This window comes from Malaclemys terrapin, chromosome 20, assembly GCF_027887155.1.
Source record: "Malaclemys terrapin pileata isolate rMalTer1 chromosome 20, rMalTer1.hap1, whole genome shotgun sequence".
Taxonomy (NCBI): Eukaryota; Metazoa; Chordata; order Testudines; family Emydidae; genus Malaclemys; species Malaclemys terrapin.
In genome coordinates this window covers 10,803,656-10,817,023 of record NC_071524.1, presented here as the reverse complement: position 1 = coordinate 10,817,023, position 13,368 = coordinate 10,803,656, and the positions used below count along the sequence as shown (strand labels likewise).

The 13,368-nt window shown below is 51.0% G+C and overlaps 1 protein-coding gene across 8 annotated transcripts in view; it reads left to right on the top strand.

Moving 5' to 3' along the window:
• LOC128826657 (deleted in malignant brain tumors 1 protein-like) overlaps positions 1-13,368 on the top strand; it is a 222,448-nt gene that overhangs the window by 171,676 nt on the left and 37,404 nt on the right. For all 8 annotated transcript variants that reach the window (XM_054010065.1, XM_054010066.1, XM_054010069.1 and 5 more), the window contains 3 exons: positions 1,551-1,880; positions 4,625-4,954; positions 7,142-7,456. In XM_054010065.1, coding sequence (XP_053866040.1) covers positions 1,551-1,880; positions 4,625-4,954; positions 7,142-7,456 — 975 coding nt within the window. The remainder of the gene's footprint in view (positions 1-1,550; positions 1,881-4,624; positions 4,955-7,141; positions 7,457-13,368) is intronic.

Below are 13,368 nucleotides of genomic sequence, written 5' to 3'. Positions count from 1 at the left end.
CCCTCCTGGACCCTGCTGCCCCATATCCTGGGGTTCTGCCCACTGCAGTACCCCCACACACTGGGTCTCCCCTCCCAGGGGAACCCCCACCCTTTACACCCACCTTGCCTTAGTGGCTACTGCCAGTCATCATCTAGCCCCCGCTCAGTGGGGCAAACTGCAGTCTGTAAAAGGCCACTCATCATTGGCAAGGGGGTTGGACCAGTTGCCTCTGCCTCACCCTGGGCTGCAGCCTCAGCAACCCCAGTACCTGTTTTGGCCTTTAACTAGGCCCGCAGCCTGGGGATTTGCACGCTGGAGCTCCCCAGCTCCTCTTGCCTTTCGCTAGCTCTGGTCTTTTCTGTTCCCTGAGCTACCAGTCTTTCTCCCTCCAAAGCTGGAGGAAGCCTTTTTATAGGGCCAGCTGTCTCCTAAATGAGCTTGGCCCCAGCTGTGGCTGCCTTCCCAATCAGTCTACACTTATTGGCTCTCAGCCCCAGGCCTCCCCAAGGGCTGGCTTTTAATCCTTTCAGGGCCAGAGCAGGGTAACTGCCCAGCCTCAGGGGCTCTCTCCATTTGTAGTTGTGCTGGACCTAATGACTAATGCCGGAAACAGGTAAAACCATGAACAAAACCCCTATCCCAGGGTACATTGGGAAGTGGCTCTCCTCCACCATGTATGACTGTCTGTATTGCTGCCCCACAGGCACAGTGAGAAGATCGGTCTAAGCCAAATCTCTGCATTGCAGCAATTCCTCTGGCCAGTCCAGTCAGGGGCCCATTAAGCCTCGCCCAGGATCTGCGTCCCAGGTTGCAAATAGACAGATAGAAGTTAGGGCTTCTGATATTCATTAGCACACCAGTCTCTCCATCCCAGAGCTGCTGCCCCTCTGTGAGGACACAGCTGTCAGCCAAGCTCTGCCATCATTCATCTGGGCTGGTAGCACTAAACACGAGTGCAGCAATGGCTGCCACAAAACGATGTTACCAAGTCAGTCGTGGCAAGTCAGGAGGAACCGCAGGGGCAGGTGTTTGCTTCAGGAGGGGGCCGATCTGCTTGTAGGAAGTGTGCATTGCCTCTGCCCTGGTCGGAACCATTGTCAGCCTGGTGCGCAGCAGGTTCCTTTAAATTCGATGCTGATGTCAGGCTAAGGCAACCACTAATGACACGGGTGACTGTGTTCAGCTCCCAGTCACCAAGATGCTTATGCCAGCGTCTGCCCCACAGCAGTGCACAGTATCGCACTGGAGCGAATACCAGCGCCAGGAGTGAGGGTGTAAATCTGCTCCCCAGGAGGTTCCTGCCAGCAGTGCGGGGGGTGATCTTTTTCATTAAGAGCTCTAGTGGGAGCAGTCGGTCAGACTGAAGTCCAGCTGGCTGGGAGGGGAGTGGAAAAACTTCAACATTGCCCAAGTGATTAGCCTGGTCAGTGGTGGGGAGCCCTTGACAGGCAGTGGCTGTGTGCAGAGATCGGTCAGACTGTTGGCGGGAAGAGCTGTGTTCCCCAGCGACAGGAGAGATCAGAGGCCCAAGAACCTCCCTGACTGTTTATTCCCTTGGGTGTTTGCAGACTCCAGCATCTCAGAAGTGACTCAGCTGCGACTGGTGAACGGTTTGAGTCGCTGCGTTGGGAGGGTCGAGGTGCTTCACAACCAGCAGTGGGGAACCGTGTGTGATGACAACTGGGACCTACAGGATGCCGGAGTCGTCTGCAGGCAGCTGGGCTGTGGGACGGCATTATCAGCCCCAGGAGGGGCTCATTTTGGGCAAGGATCTGACCCCATCGGGCTGGATGATGTTCACTGCACAGGGACAGAAGTTGCCCTCTCTGATTGCAGGGCTCGGCCTTGGGGAGACAGTAACTGTACCCATGGAGAAGATGCCGGTGTCGAGTGCTCAGGTAACCCTCCTCCGTCACGTCACTGTGGGTGGTGCAGTGATCGGGCTGGGAAACTTTCAGCACAGACCCAGCTCTCCTGTCTGAGCCAGCACTGACCCCAGTGCCCTAGCATGGTGCTAAGGGCCTGTACTGCAGGGAGCTGGTTCGGGGTCACAGTAAGTGTCACTCTTCCCATAGTGTCAGTGCTGACCCCATTTCCCCCACACAGTTCTACAGGCCTGTGCTGCAAGGAGTAGGATGGTGGGCTAGTAGGGGGCTCTCTGTCCTCGAAGTCAGTGCTGTCCCGAGTGCCCCAGTACATCACTTAGGGCCTGCGTTGCAGGGAGCAGTACGTGCGCTCAGTGAGAGACCCTCCCCGTCACTGATCGCTCTGATCCCCCATCCCACTACAGCACAATGGGGCGCTGGGTAACCGTAGATCCCATTTGTGGGATTTGGGGTCGAATGGAGCCTGCAGATGCTCAGGGATCCCTTTATGTGGGTTTCCTACCCCTGCCACTCCAGGTGATTTCCATCTCAGCTAATTACCTCTGAACCTATAATATCCCCCACTGCTGTGACTGGAGACTGGGTTCTTCCTCATTCCCTCTCCTACACAGCCCATGAGTTTCTGTGCCTGATCTCTCAGCTGCCCTGTTCCACCCCAGAAGTGGCTGCATGGCACTGGTGGGAAGTAGGGCTGTTAAGTGACAAAAAAAATGTATCGTGATTAATCGTGCAATTAATCGTGCCTTTGCACAGTAATAGAATACCATTTATTTTAATTTTGGGGGGATGTTTTCTCCATTTTGCAAATATATTGAATTCAATTACAATACACAATACATAGCAGGAGATACACAATTCTCCCCCCAAGGATTTCAGTCACAAATGAAATTAACACATTATTTATTTAACGAGCGTTATCACCATGGTGGCCGAAGCATGAAGGGGCATGAAGGTTAGCATATCCAGCACGTAAATAACTTCCAATCCCAGCTGCACAAGCGCCATGCGAACACCTCTTCTAACTTTCTGGTGACACTGAAATTAAGAAGCAGGCAGCATTATCTCCCATATATGTAAACAAAGTTGTTTGTCTTAGCGATTGGCTGAACAAGAAGTAGGAGTGAGTGGACGAGTAGGCTCTAAGTTTTACATTGTTAAGTGCAGTTATGCAACAACAACAACAAAAATCTACATTTGTATTTTGCACTTACACGAGAAAGAGATTGCACTACAGTACTTTTACGAGGTGAATTGAAAAATATGATTTCTTTTATCATGTTTACAGTGCAAATATTTGTAATCCAAAATAATAATAACCAGTGAGCACAGTACACTTTGTATTCTGTGTTGTAATTGAAATCAAAATGCTTGAAAACTTAGAAAAACATCCAAAATATGTAATAAATTTCAATTGGAATTCTATTGTTTAACAGTGTGATTATGTGACAAGGTCAGGACTCACCACCGCTGTCACCTCCTGCTGGTTGCTCCAGGGATTAGCTCTTGTCAGCTACAGAGTGCCCTCTGAGTGTGGTTTCTCACCCGTGGTCTGCTCTGCTGGTTTGGGAACCACGTTGCTCCCCACTTGGTGGTGTCTGCTCCAGGACACTGCCCTCTGGCAGTGCCCACTCCTCCACCCTCACCCCCTTCCGGGGGCAGGAGTGGTTAACGACAGCCTTTGGCTTCCACCTGCTTCAGAGGCCAACCACAACCCCAAAGTCTAGCCCCTCCGTGGCCAGGTGCAGTGCAAAGGGGTAAGGGGGGGACCCAGGCCCACCCGCTACTCTTGATCTCGATCCAGGGACCCTCTAGTGGCAGCCTCTCTCTGCCCTCCTTCTCTCCCCTCTTGTCCATCTATCTTCCCTGGGCCACTTCCCCTTTGGCCCTGTGCACCTTGTCGACCCTTTTTAGCAGGGGCAGCCTGGCAGGTAACTAGGTCGGAGCTCTCCTCTGCTTCCTGGAGCCTGCCCAGCACTGCTCTGTCTAAGGTGCTACCTCCTTTCCTCAGGAGCCAGTCCTTCTCCCTTGCTAGTCAGAGAGAGACTGCCTTCTCCTTTGCTAGGCAGCCTTTGTATAGGACCCAGCCCGGCCCTGATTGGCTGCCTCTTCCTTGGCCCTGATTGGCTCTCCACAGGCCTTGGCTGATTGGCTGCTGGTCTGTGCAGCCTCTCTGGCCTGTCCCAGCCCTTTTCCTCATGGAGTGGGGCAGCCGCCCCTACAAATTAAAATTGCGATACATTTTTAAAATTGTGATTCACTTTTTTGTGTTGATCATGTGAGTTAATTGTGATTAATCGACAGCCCGAGATTGAAATAAAATGTTTCGGGTATTCCGCACTTTCTGAGAATGACATTTTCCTCGAACCTCCTCTAGCCTTTCTCTTTCTGGTGTTGACGCTCACTTACCCCCTCACTGCTGGAGAAACACAGGTCCAGCACCAGAGACAACCCGTAACTGCTGATAGTGGGAGGGCCGAATGAACATGCTAGGTATAAGCCAAGCAGCAGCTCGGGGGTGGGGATGGGGGGCATGTGACCTGGCACCCAGATGGATCAAGTATCAGGGGGTAGCCGTGTTAGTCTGTATCCACAAAAACAACAAGGAGTCTGGTGGCACCTTAAAGACTAACAGATTTATTTGGGCAGTTGCAGAGGTTATTCAGACCTGTCATTGGGAGGGACTACATCCCCCAGCATCTCTACTGATCAGATGCACAGGAACCTCCCTGAGTGTTTATTCCCTTTGAGTTTTGCAGATTCTGGCATTTCAGAAGTGGCTCAGCTCCGACTGGCGAATGGCCCGAGTCGCTGCGCTGGTAGGGTCGAGGTGCTTCACAACCAGCAGTGGGGAACCGTGTGTGATGAGAGCTGGGACATAACTAATGCTGAAGTCGTATGCAGGGAGCTGGGCTGTGGGATAGCGTTAGCAGCCCCAGGAGGGTCTCGATTTGGGCGAGGATCAGACCCTATCTGGCTGGACAACGTTCACTGCATAGGGACAGAAGCTGCCCTCTCCGATTGCAGGGCTCGGCCTTGGGGAGACAATAACTGCACCCATGGAGAAGATGCCGGTGTTGTGTGCTCAGGTAAACTTCTTCCACTACTATGCGTGTTGCAGGGAGCAGGGTGGGAAGTTCATTATGGGGTATTGTCCCCTCACAGCCAGTGCTTACCCCACCATGCTGCTTTGGGGCCTGAGCTTCAGGGAGCAATATGGCGTTTTAAGTAAGGGGCTCCTTTCGCAGTCGGTGCTGACCCTAATTCTCTTGTGCAGTTCTGTGGGCCTGTGCTGTAGGGAGTGGGGCATGGGCTCAATGCGGTGCCCAGGGCCGCTGGCATGAGAAAACCTTGTTTGTGCCTGCTGGGGGACAGCTCCCCAACTCCCTTGGCCACAGGCCACACAAGCCGTGTCCTCTAGGCCTTGTGGGGTGGTCTCTCTCCAGGTTGACGATAGGCAAACTCCAGCCCCCAGCAGCGCCCAGCCCCTGTCCCGCTGGGCATTCACAGCAGTCACAGATCTGCTGCTCCCAAAGGAACAGGGCCGCCAGCTGACCAGCTCTACCTCCCACCTCTGCCCCAATCAACACACAGCCCTAGATCCCCTCATAGTGACAACAAGAACAAGTGATTTCTCAGAGTGTAGAGATTCGAGGGGTAGCAAGGAGAAGGGTTGGAAATAAATGGTTCAGCTCCCAATCACCAAGATGCTTATGCCAGCGTCTGCCCCACAGCACTGCATAATATTGCACTGGAGCGAATACCAGTGTGATGGGTTTGGTTACAGAAACCCTCTTGGGACTGTCACCTGATGTGCTGAGACTACCTCTGAGCCCATTTTCTCTGCCAGTTTGGGCCTCCAGAACCCTGTCTTGTTGAGACAGATATGGTAATCTGCTGCAACGCAGACCCATGGTATGACCCATGCCCCCAAAGCTGCATTCTTAACTGATAAGTGCCCCTGTCTCTAGCACCCAGACACGCAGCTCCCAATGGGATCCAAACACCAAACAAATCCATTTTATTCATTATAAAGCTTATACAGAGTAAAACACATTACTTTCTTAATGAGCATCATCAGCATGGAAGCATGTCGTCTGGAGTGGTGGCCAAAGCATGAAGGGGGTATGAACGTTTAGCATATCTGGCATGTAAATACCTTACAATCACACCTGCAAAAGTGCTAGGCGAACACCTCTTCTCACTTTTGGGTGACATTACAAATAAGAAGCAGGCAGCATTATCTCCTGTAAATGTAAACAAACTTGTTTGAGCGATTGGCTGAACAAGAAGTAAGACTGAGAGAATGTGTGGGCTCTAAGTTTTTTTTCTGAGTGAAGTCATGTAACAAAAAAAATCTACATTTGTAAGTTGCACTTTCACAATAAAGAGATTGCACTACAGTACTTGTATGAGATGAATTGAAAAATACTATTTCTTTTACCATTTTTACGTGCAAATATTCGTAATCCCAAATATGGTAAAAACTGTTTTATCTGACACTTCACCAACTGGAAAGCTCTATAAATCGGCATTTCTGATCTTCATTGAAATGCCAGTTTATAGTCCAGTTGGTGCAGGGCTGGCAGAGGGTTGGGGTACAGGAGGGGGTGCGGAGGAAGGGCTCTGGGAGGGACTTTGAGTTTGGGAGGAGACTTAGTACACGAGAGGCAGTGTGGGGTGTTGGATCCAGGGGCCTCTCACTTTGGATGGTTCCCTGTAAGTGGTGACCTGTCCCGGGCTCTGGCTACTCCTAGAGGGAGGTGCGTCTGCCGGTTCTGCATGCTGCCCTCGCCCAGTGCCAGCTGCACAGCTCCCCTTGGCTGGGAACCATGGCCAATGGGAGCTGCAGGGGCAGTGTCTGCGGGCGGAGGGAGCGCGCCAAGCTCCCTGTTGCGCCTCCCCCTAGGAGCAGCCAGGAAAAGTTGCCTCTCAAGGGGAGCCACCTGAGGTGAGTGCCCCCCGGATCCAGCACCCCACACCCGATACCGAGCCCCAACTGCCTGCCCCACTCCCCCTCCCAAACTTCCTCCCTCTTAGTTAACCTGCATGTTTCATTTACCGGCGCCCCCCATTCCCCCAACAAGCCGGATAAAAGAACTTGAACTGTAATAATATAAATTGACAGGGAGTGAACCCCTAACAGGCTGTTGCAGAGGCTGTTCAGACCCATGAGTGGGAGGCGCTACGTTCACCAGTGACACTAGTGATCAGATGTGCAGGAACCTCCCTGAGTGTTTATTCCCTTGGGGTGTTTGAACATTCTGGCATTTCAGATCTGGCTCAGCTCCGACTGGTGAACGGCCCAAGTCGCTGTGCTGGGAGAGTCGAGGTGCTTCACAACCAGCAGTGGGGAACCGTGTGTGATGACAACTGGGACATAAGTGATGCTGGAGTCGTGTGCAGGCAGTTGGGCTGTGGGACAGCTTTATCAGCCCCTCGGAGAGCTCGATTTGGTCAAGGATCAGACCGTATCTGGCTGGATGATGTCAACTGCACAGGGACAGAAGCTGCCCTCACTGAATGCATGGCTCAGCCTTGGGGAGACAATAACTGTATCCTCGGAGAAGAAGCCGGTGTTGTGTGCTCAGGTAACCTTCATCTACGACCCTGCATGTTGCAGGGTGCAGGGTGGGAAGCTCATTATGGGGCATTGTCCCCTCACAGCCAGAGCTGACCCCAGCATGGTGCTTGGGCCCTGTGCTTCAGGGAGCAATATGATGGTTCCAGTAGGGAGCGCTCTCCTCTCAGTCTCTACTGACCCTAATTCCCCTGTGCGGTTCTATGGGCCTGTGCTGCAGGGAGCGGTGTGAGGGCTCAGGAGAGGACGCTCATGCTCTCCCCTTGAAGTCAGTGCTGGCCCCAGTTCCCTAGTGCAGTTCTAGGGGGCCTCTGCTGCATGTAAGGGGGAGTCAGTTGGGGGCTGTCATAACTATAAAGGGAAGGGTAACAGCTGTCCTGTGTACAGTACTATAAAATCCCTCCTGGCCAGAGACTCCAAAATCCTTTTCCCTGTAAAGGGTTAAGAAGCTCAGGTAACCTGGCTGGCATCTGACCAAAGGACCAATAATGGGACAAGATACTTTCAAATCTTGCGGGGGGGGAAGGCTTTTGTTGGTGCTCTTTGTTTTGGGAGTGCGTTCGCTCTCGGGACTGAGAGGGACCAGACATCAATCCAGGTTCTCCCCATCTTTCAAAACAAGTCTCTCATATTTCAAACTTGTAAGTAAAAAGCCAGGCAAGGTGTCTTAGTTTTACTTTGTTTTTCTCAACTTGTAAATGTACCTTTTACTAGAGTGTTTATCTTTGTTTGCTGTACTTTGAACTTTAGGGTACAAATGTAGGGGCCTGCATGAAAACTTCTAAGCTTAAGTACCAGCTTAGCTCTGGTCCGCTGCCACCATCCCAATGGATTCCCTCCCTTGGAAGCCTTGAGAAACCTTTCACCAATTCCCTGGTGAATACAGATCCAAACCCCTTGGATCTTAAAACAAGGAGAAATTAACCATTCCCCTCCTTCCTCCCACCAACTCCTGGTGAATACAGTTTCAACCCCCCTGGGATCTTAAAACAAGGAGAAATTAACCATCCCCCCTTCTTTCTCCCACCAACTCCTGGTGAATACAGATCCAACCCCCTTGGATCTAAAACAAGGAAAAAATCAATCAGGTTCTTAAAAAGAAGGTTTTTATTTAAAGAAAAAGGTAAAAATCATCTCTGTAAAATCAGTATGGAAAATAACCTTACAGGGTAATCAAACTTAAAGAGCTCAGAGGACTCCCCTCTAGTCTTAGGTTCAAAGTACAGCAAACAAAAATAAACACTCTAGTAAAAGGTACATTTACAAGTTGAGAAAAACAAAGTAAAACTAAGACGCCTTGCCTGGCTTTTTACTTACAAGTTTGAAATATGAGAGACTTGTTTTGAAAGATGGGGAGAACCTGGATTGATGTCTGGTCCTCTCAGTCCCGAGAGCGAACGCACTCCCAAAACAAAGAGCACTAACAAAAGCCTTCCCCCCCCCCCCGCCAAGATTTGAAAGTATCTTGTCCCCTTATTGGTCCTTTGGTCAGATGCCAGCCAGGTTACCTGAGCTTCTTAACCCTTAACAGGGAAAAGGATTTTGGAGTCTCTGGCCAGGAGGGATTTTATAGTACTGTACATAGGACAGCTGTTACCCTTCCCTTTATAGTTATGACAGGGGCGCTCTCCATTTGCAGCTTTGCTGGCCCTAATGCCCCAGTGCAGTGCCATGAGTCCGTAGGATGAGTAAGCCTTGTCTGTGCCCGCTGGGGGCAGCTCCCCGACTCCCTCGGCCACAGGCCACACAAACCGTGCCCTCTAGGCCTTCTGTGGGAGTAACCTCTCTCCTGGTTGGCAATAGGCACACTTCAGCCCTCGGTCCTCCGAGCGTCTACCTGCAGCACCCAGGGCTGGCTCCAGGCACCAGCTTGTCAAGCAGGTGCTTGGGGTGGCCACTCCGGAGGGGACGGCACATCCAGCTATTCGGCGGCAATTTGGCGGACTGTCCCTCACTCCAGCTCACAGCGAAGGACCTCCCACTGAATTGCCGCCGCAGATCATGATCGCGGTTTGTTTTTTTTTTATTTTTTTTTTTGGCTGCTTGGGGCGGCCAAAACCCTGGAGCCGGCCCTGACAGCACCCAGTCCCTGCCGCGCTGCGCATTCACAGCAGTCACAGATCTGCTGCTCCAAAAGGAACAGGGTCCCAAGGTGACCAGCTCCACCTCCCATCTCTGCCCCGATCAATGCACAGCCCTAGAGCCCTTCACAGTCACACCAAGGACAAGTGATTTCACAGAGTGTAGTGATTCGAGCTGTAGTAAGGAGACAGGTTGGAAAGAAATGGTTCCATGGCCAATAAAATGATACCACGTTGACTAGAGCCTAGACTCATTGAAGGAGATACTTTTCTGTCTGGTAGAGCAATGCTCACCTCAGAGTCCTTCCAGGGTTTTACTCCAGGCTTGGCTGTGATCTCCTGTTCCTGAGACAAACACTGTCAGCCGCCTCCTGGGTGAAAGGGAGCTCTTGTCCCCTCTCCTCTTTCTTTGTAGGTACAGACCATTGTCTCTTCCCAGAGGAGGTCTCTCTTCTGAGACTTGTGCTGAGGGTCCTTTCTCTTTGTAAATTCTCAGACAGTGAGGCCCAGACGGTGAATACAGCCTGTCTCCATGGCTGTGCTTTGTTCTATGTGCTGATAGGCTCATCCAAAGGGATTGCCATGGCGCAGGTGACAAGCTTCACTTCAACACTTCTGGAGCGTCAAATTCTACATTTTAAATCTCTCTTCAACTATGTCCCATACAAACATCTTGCCCCCATTAGAGTGACCAGTGGGCTGCTGTCTCTAGGTAGAGACCTCACATGCCACCTCTGGTGAGCTATTGTGCATATATCTCACTCATGGGATCCCGGTATAACTCTAGGCATCCCTGTGCCCTCTGCCAGTTGGTGTCTAGTTATGTCTGGGCCAGACTCCTCTGTGGCACAATGGGGACCTGGGTAACTGCACCTTCCACTGGTTGGATTTGGTGTCAGTGGAGCCTGCAGCCACTCACTCAAACTAAAAATCCAGGGCCAATTTCTCAAGAGTCTGGTTCCTAATCACTGTGTTCCGGCAGATTTGCATTTCAGGGAATTAGTATTGAAGTTGTAACTTCCCCAAAGGCTGGACAGAGGAGATGCAATTCTTCCTCACTTCCTGTCCTACACAGCCTACATATTTCCCTGTCCTGTTTCTCAGCTGCCCTGTCCTACCCCAGAAGTGGCTGCATGTCAGTGGGGGGAGTCTTCTTCTTTTGTATATGTCACAAGTTGATATCTATGTAACCCTTCTGCCAGTGGAGTTGGCAGGGACCAGGGCCGGGTTCAATATCTAGGGGTTCATTTCCAGCAATATAACACAGATCTGGCTTGAGCCCCCACCCCAGTAACCTGGAACAATTACACACCACCCCCTGGGTGCTTCTGTGAGGCAAAGCTTCCCCTCTTCCAAACACAGTCTCAGTGCAGAAAAGATTTTTTTTAATAAAAGGAGGGAAGCCCCAGGGGAATTAACTTTAGAAAATGCCGGAAACAGATAAAACCATGAGCAAAACACCTACCGCAGTGTCTTTTGCCTCAGGATCTTGAGTCCAGCAACCCAAAGTTCTTTTAACCTGCCCCTCCCTTCTCACTCCACCGCACCCCACTCACAGTGGTTATCCTTGGTTAGTGAAGACGCAGAGTTTAGAGGTACACGTGTGTGAGTTCAGCTCCCACCATGGAGGCAGGGGGGAGAGCTCCTGACTCGCTCTGCTGTCTGGGTGCTTGCTCTGGTGGCAGCTGCCCTGCCAGCCACTCACCACTTTGCTCGCCCTCACCTTCTGCTGCCCCCGGCCTCTCTATTGTGACCACTGCAGGGCACTCTCTTGAGTTTCCACCCATCTCTCAGTGATTGTCAGCTCTTAGGGTATGTCTACACTATGAAATTAGATCAATTTTAGAGAAGTCGATTTTTAGAAATCGATTTTATACAGTCGATTGTGTATGTCCCCACTAAGCGCATTAAGTTGGCAGAGCGCGTCTCACTACCGTGGCTAGCATGAACTCACGGAGCAGTGCACTGTGGGAAGCTATCCCACAGTTCCCACAGTCTCCACTGCCCATTGGAATTCTGGGTTAAGTTCGCAATGCCTGAAGGGGGAAAAACATTTTTGCGGGTGGTTTTGTGTACATGTTGTCAGTCTCCCCTCCCTCCGTGAAAGCAACTGCAGACAATTATTTTGTGCCTTTTTTCCTCGGTTACCCATGCCGACACCATAGCTCAGCAAGCATGGAGTCTGCTCAGCTCACCACTGCTGTTGCGAGCATTGTAAACACCATGCACATTATACTGCAATATGTGCAGAACCTGGCTAAGAGATGACAGCACTAGGACGATTGTGAGGAGGATATGGAATGGACACAGTCATTTCTGAAAGCATGGGATGTGGCAATTGGGACATCATGGCGGCAGTGGAGCTGGTTGATACAGTGGAACGCTGATTCTGGGCCCGGCAAACAAGCACAGACTAGTGGGAGTGCATCGTGTTGCAAGTATGGGATGATTCCCAGTGGCTGCAAAACTTTTACATGCATAATGCCACTTTCCTGGAACTCTGTGAGTTTCTTTCCCCTGCCCTGAAGCACAGGAATACCAAGATGAGAGCTGCTCTGACAGTTGAGAAGCGAGTGGTGATAGCCCTGTGGAAGTTTGCAACGCCTGACTGCTTCTGGTCAGTCGGGAATCAATTTGGAGTTGGCAAATCTATTGTGGGGACTCCTGTGATTCAATGCAATCACTGACATTCTGTTATCAAGGGTAGTGACTCTGGGAAATATGCAGGTCATAGTGGATGGCTTTGCTGCAATGGGTTTCCCTAACTGTGATGGGGCGATAGACGGAACGCATATCCCTATCTTGGTACCAGACCACCTTGCCAACCAGTACATAAACTGCAAGGGGTACTTCTCAATGGTGCTGCAAGCACTGGTGGATCACAAGGGACATTTCTCCGACATCAAAGTGGGATGGCGGGAAAGGTGCATGACGCTCGCATCTTTAGGAACTCTGGGCTGTTTGAGCAGCTGCAAGAAGGGACTTACTTCCCAGACCAGAAAATTACTGTTGGGGATGTTGAAATGCCAATAGTTATCCTTGGAGACCCAGCCTACCCTTTGCTCCCATGGCTCACGAAGCCATACACAGGCAGCCTGGACAGTAGTAAGGAGCAGTTCAACTATAGGCTGAGAAATTGCAGAATGGTGGTAGAACGTGCCTTTAGACGTTTAAAAGCTCGCTGGCGCTGTTTGCTGACTAGTTTAGACCTCAGCGCAATCAATATTTCCATTGTTATTACTGCTTGCTGTGTGCTTCAAAATATCTGTGAGAGTAAGGGGGAGACATTTATGGCAGGGTTGGAGGTTGAGGCAAATCACCTAGCTGCCAGTTTTGAACAGCCAGACACCAGGGCAATTAGAGGAGCACAGGTAGGTGCGCTGTGCATTAGGGAGGCTTTGAAGACCAGTTTCATGACTGGGTAGACTACGGTGTGATACTTGTGTGTGTTTCTCCTTGATGCAAACCTGCCCCCTTTGTTGATTTTAATTCCCTGTAAGCCAACGACCCTCCCCGCTTCGATCACAGCTGGCAAAGGAAATAAAGTCACTATTGTTTTGAAACCATTCATTCTTTCTTTATTAATTTTTTTTTAAAAAGGGAGATAACTGATAAGGTAGCCCGGGTGGGGTAGGGGGGGTAAAGGAGAAGGGGTGGAGGGAAGGACAAGGCTACATTGCTTATTGTAGCCACACTACATATCAAAACTGTTTGAATAACAGCCTTCTGTTGCTTGGGCCATCCTCTGGAATGGAGTGGCTGGGTGCCCAGAGCCTTCCCCCACCCCGCGTTCTTGGGCGTCAGGGTGAGGAGGATATGGAACTTGGGGAGCAGGGTAGGC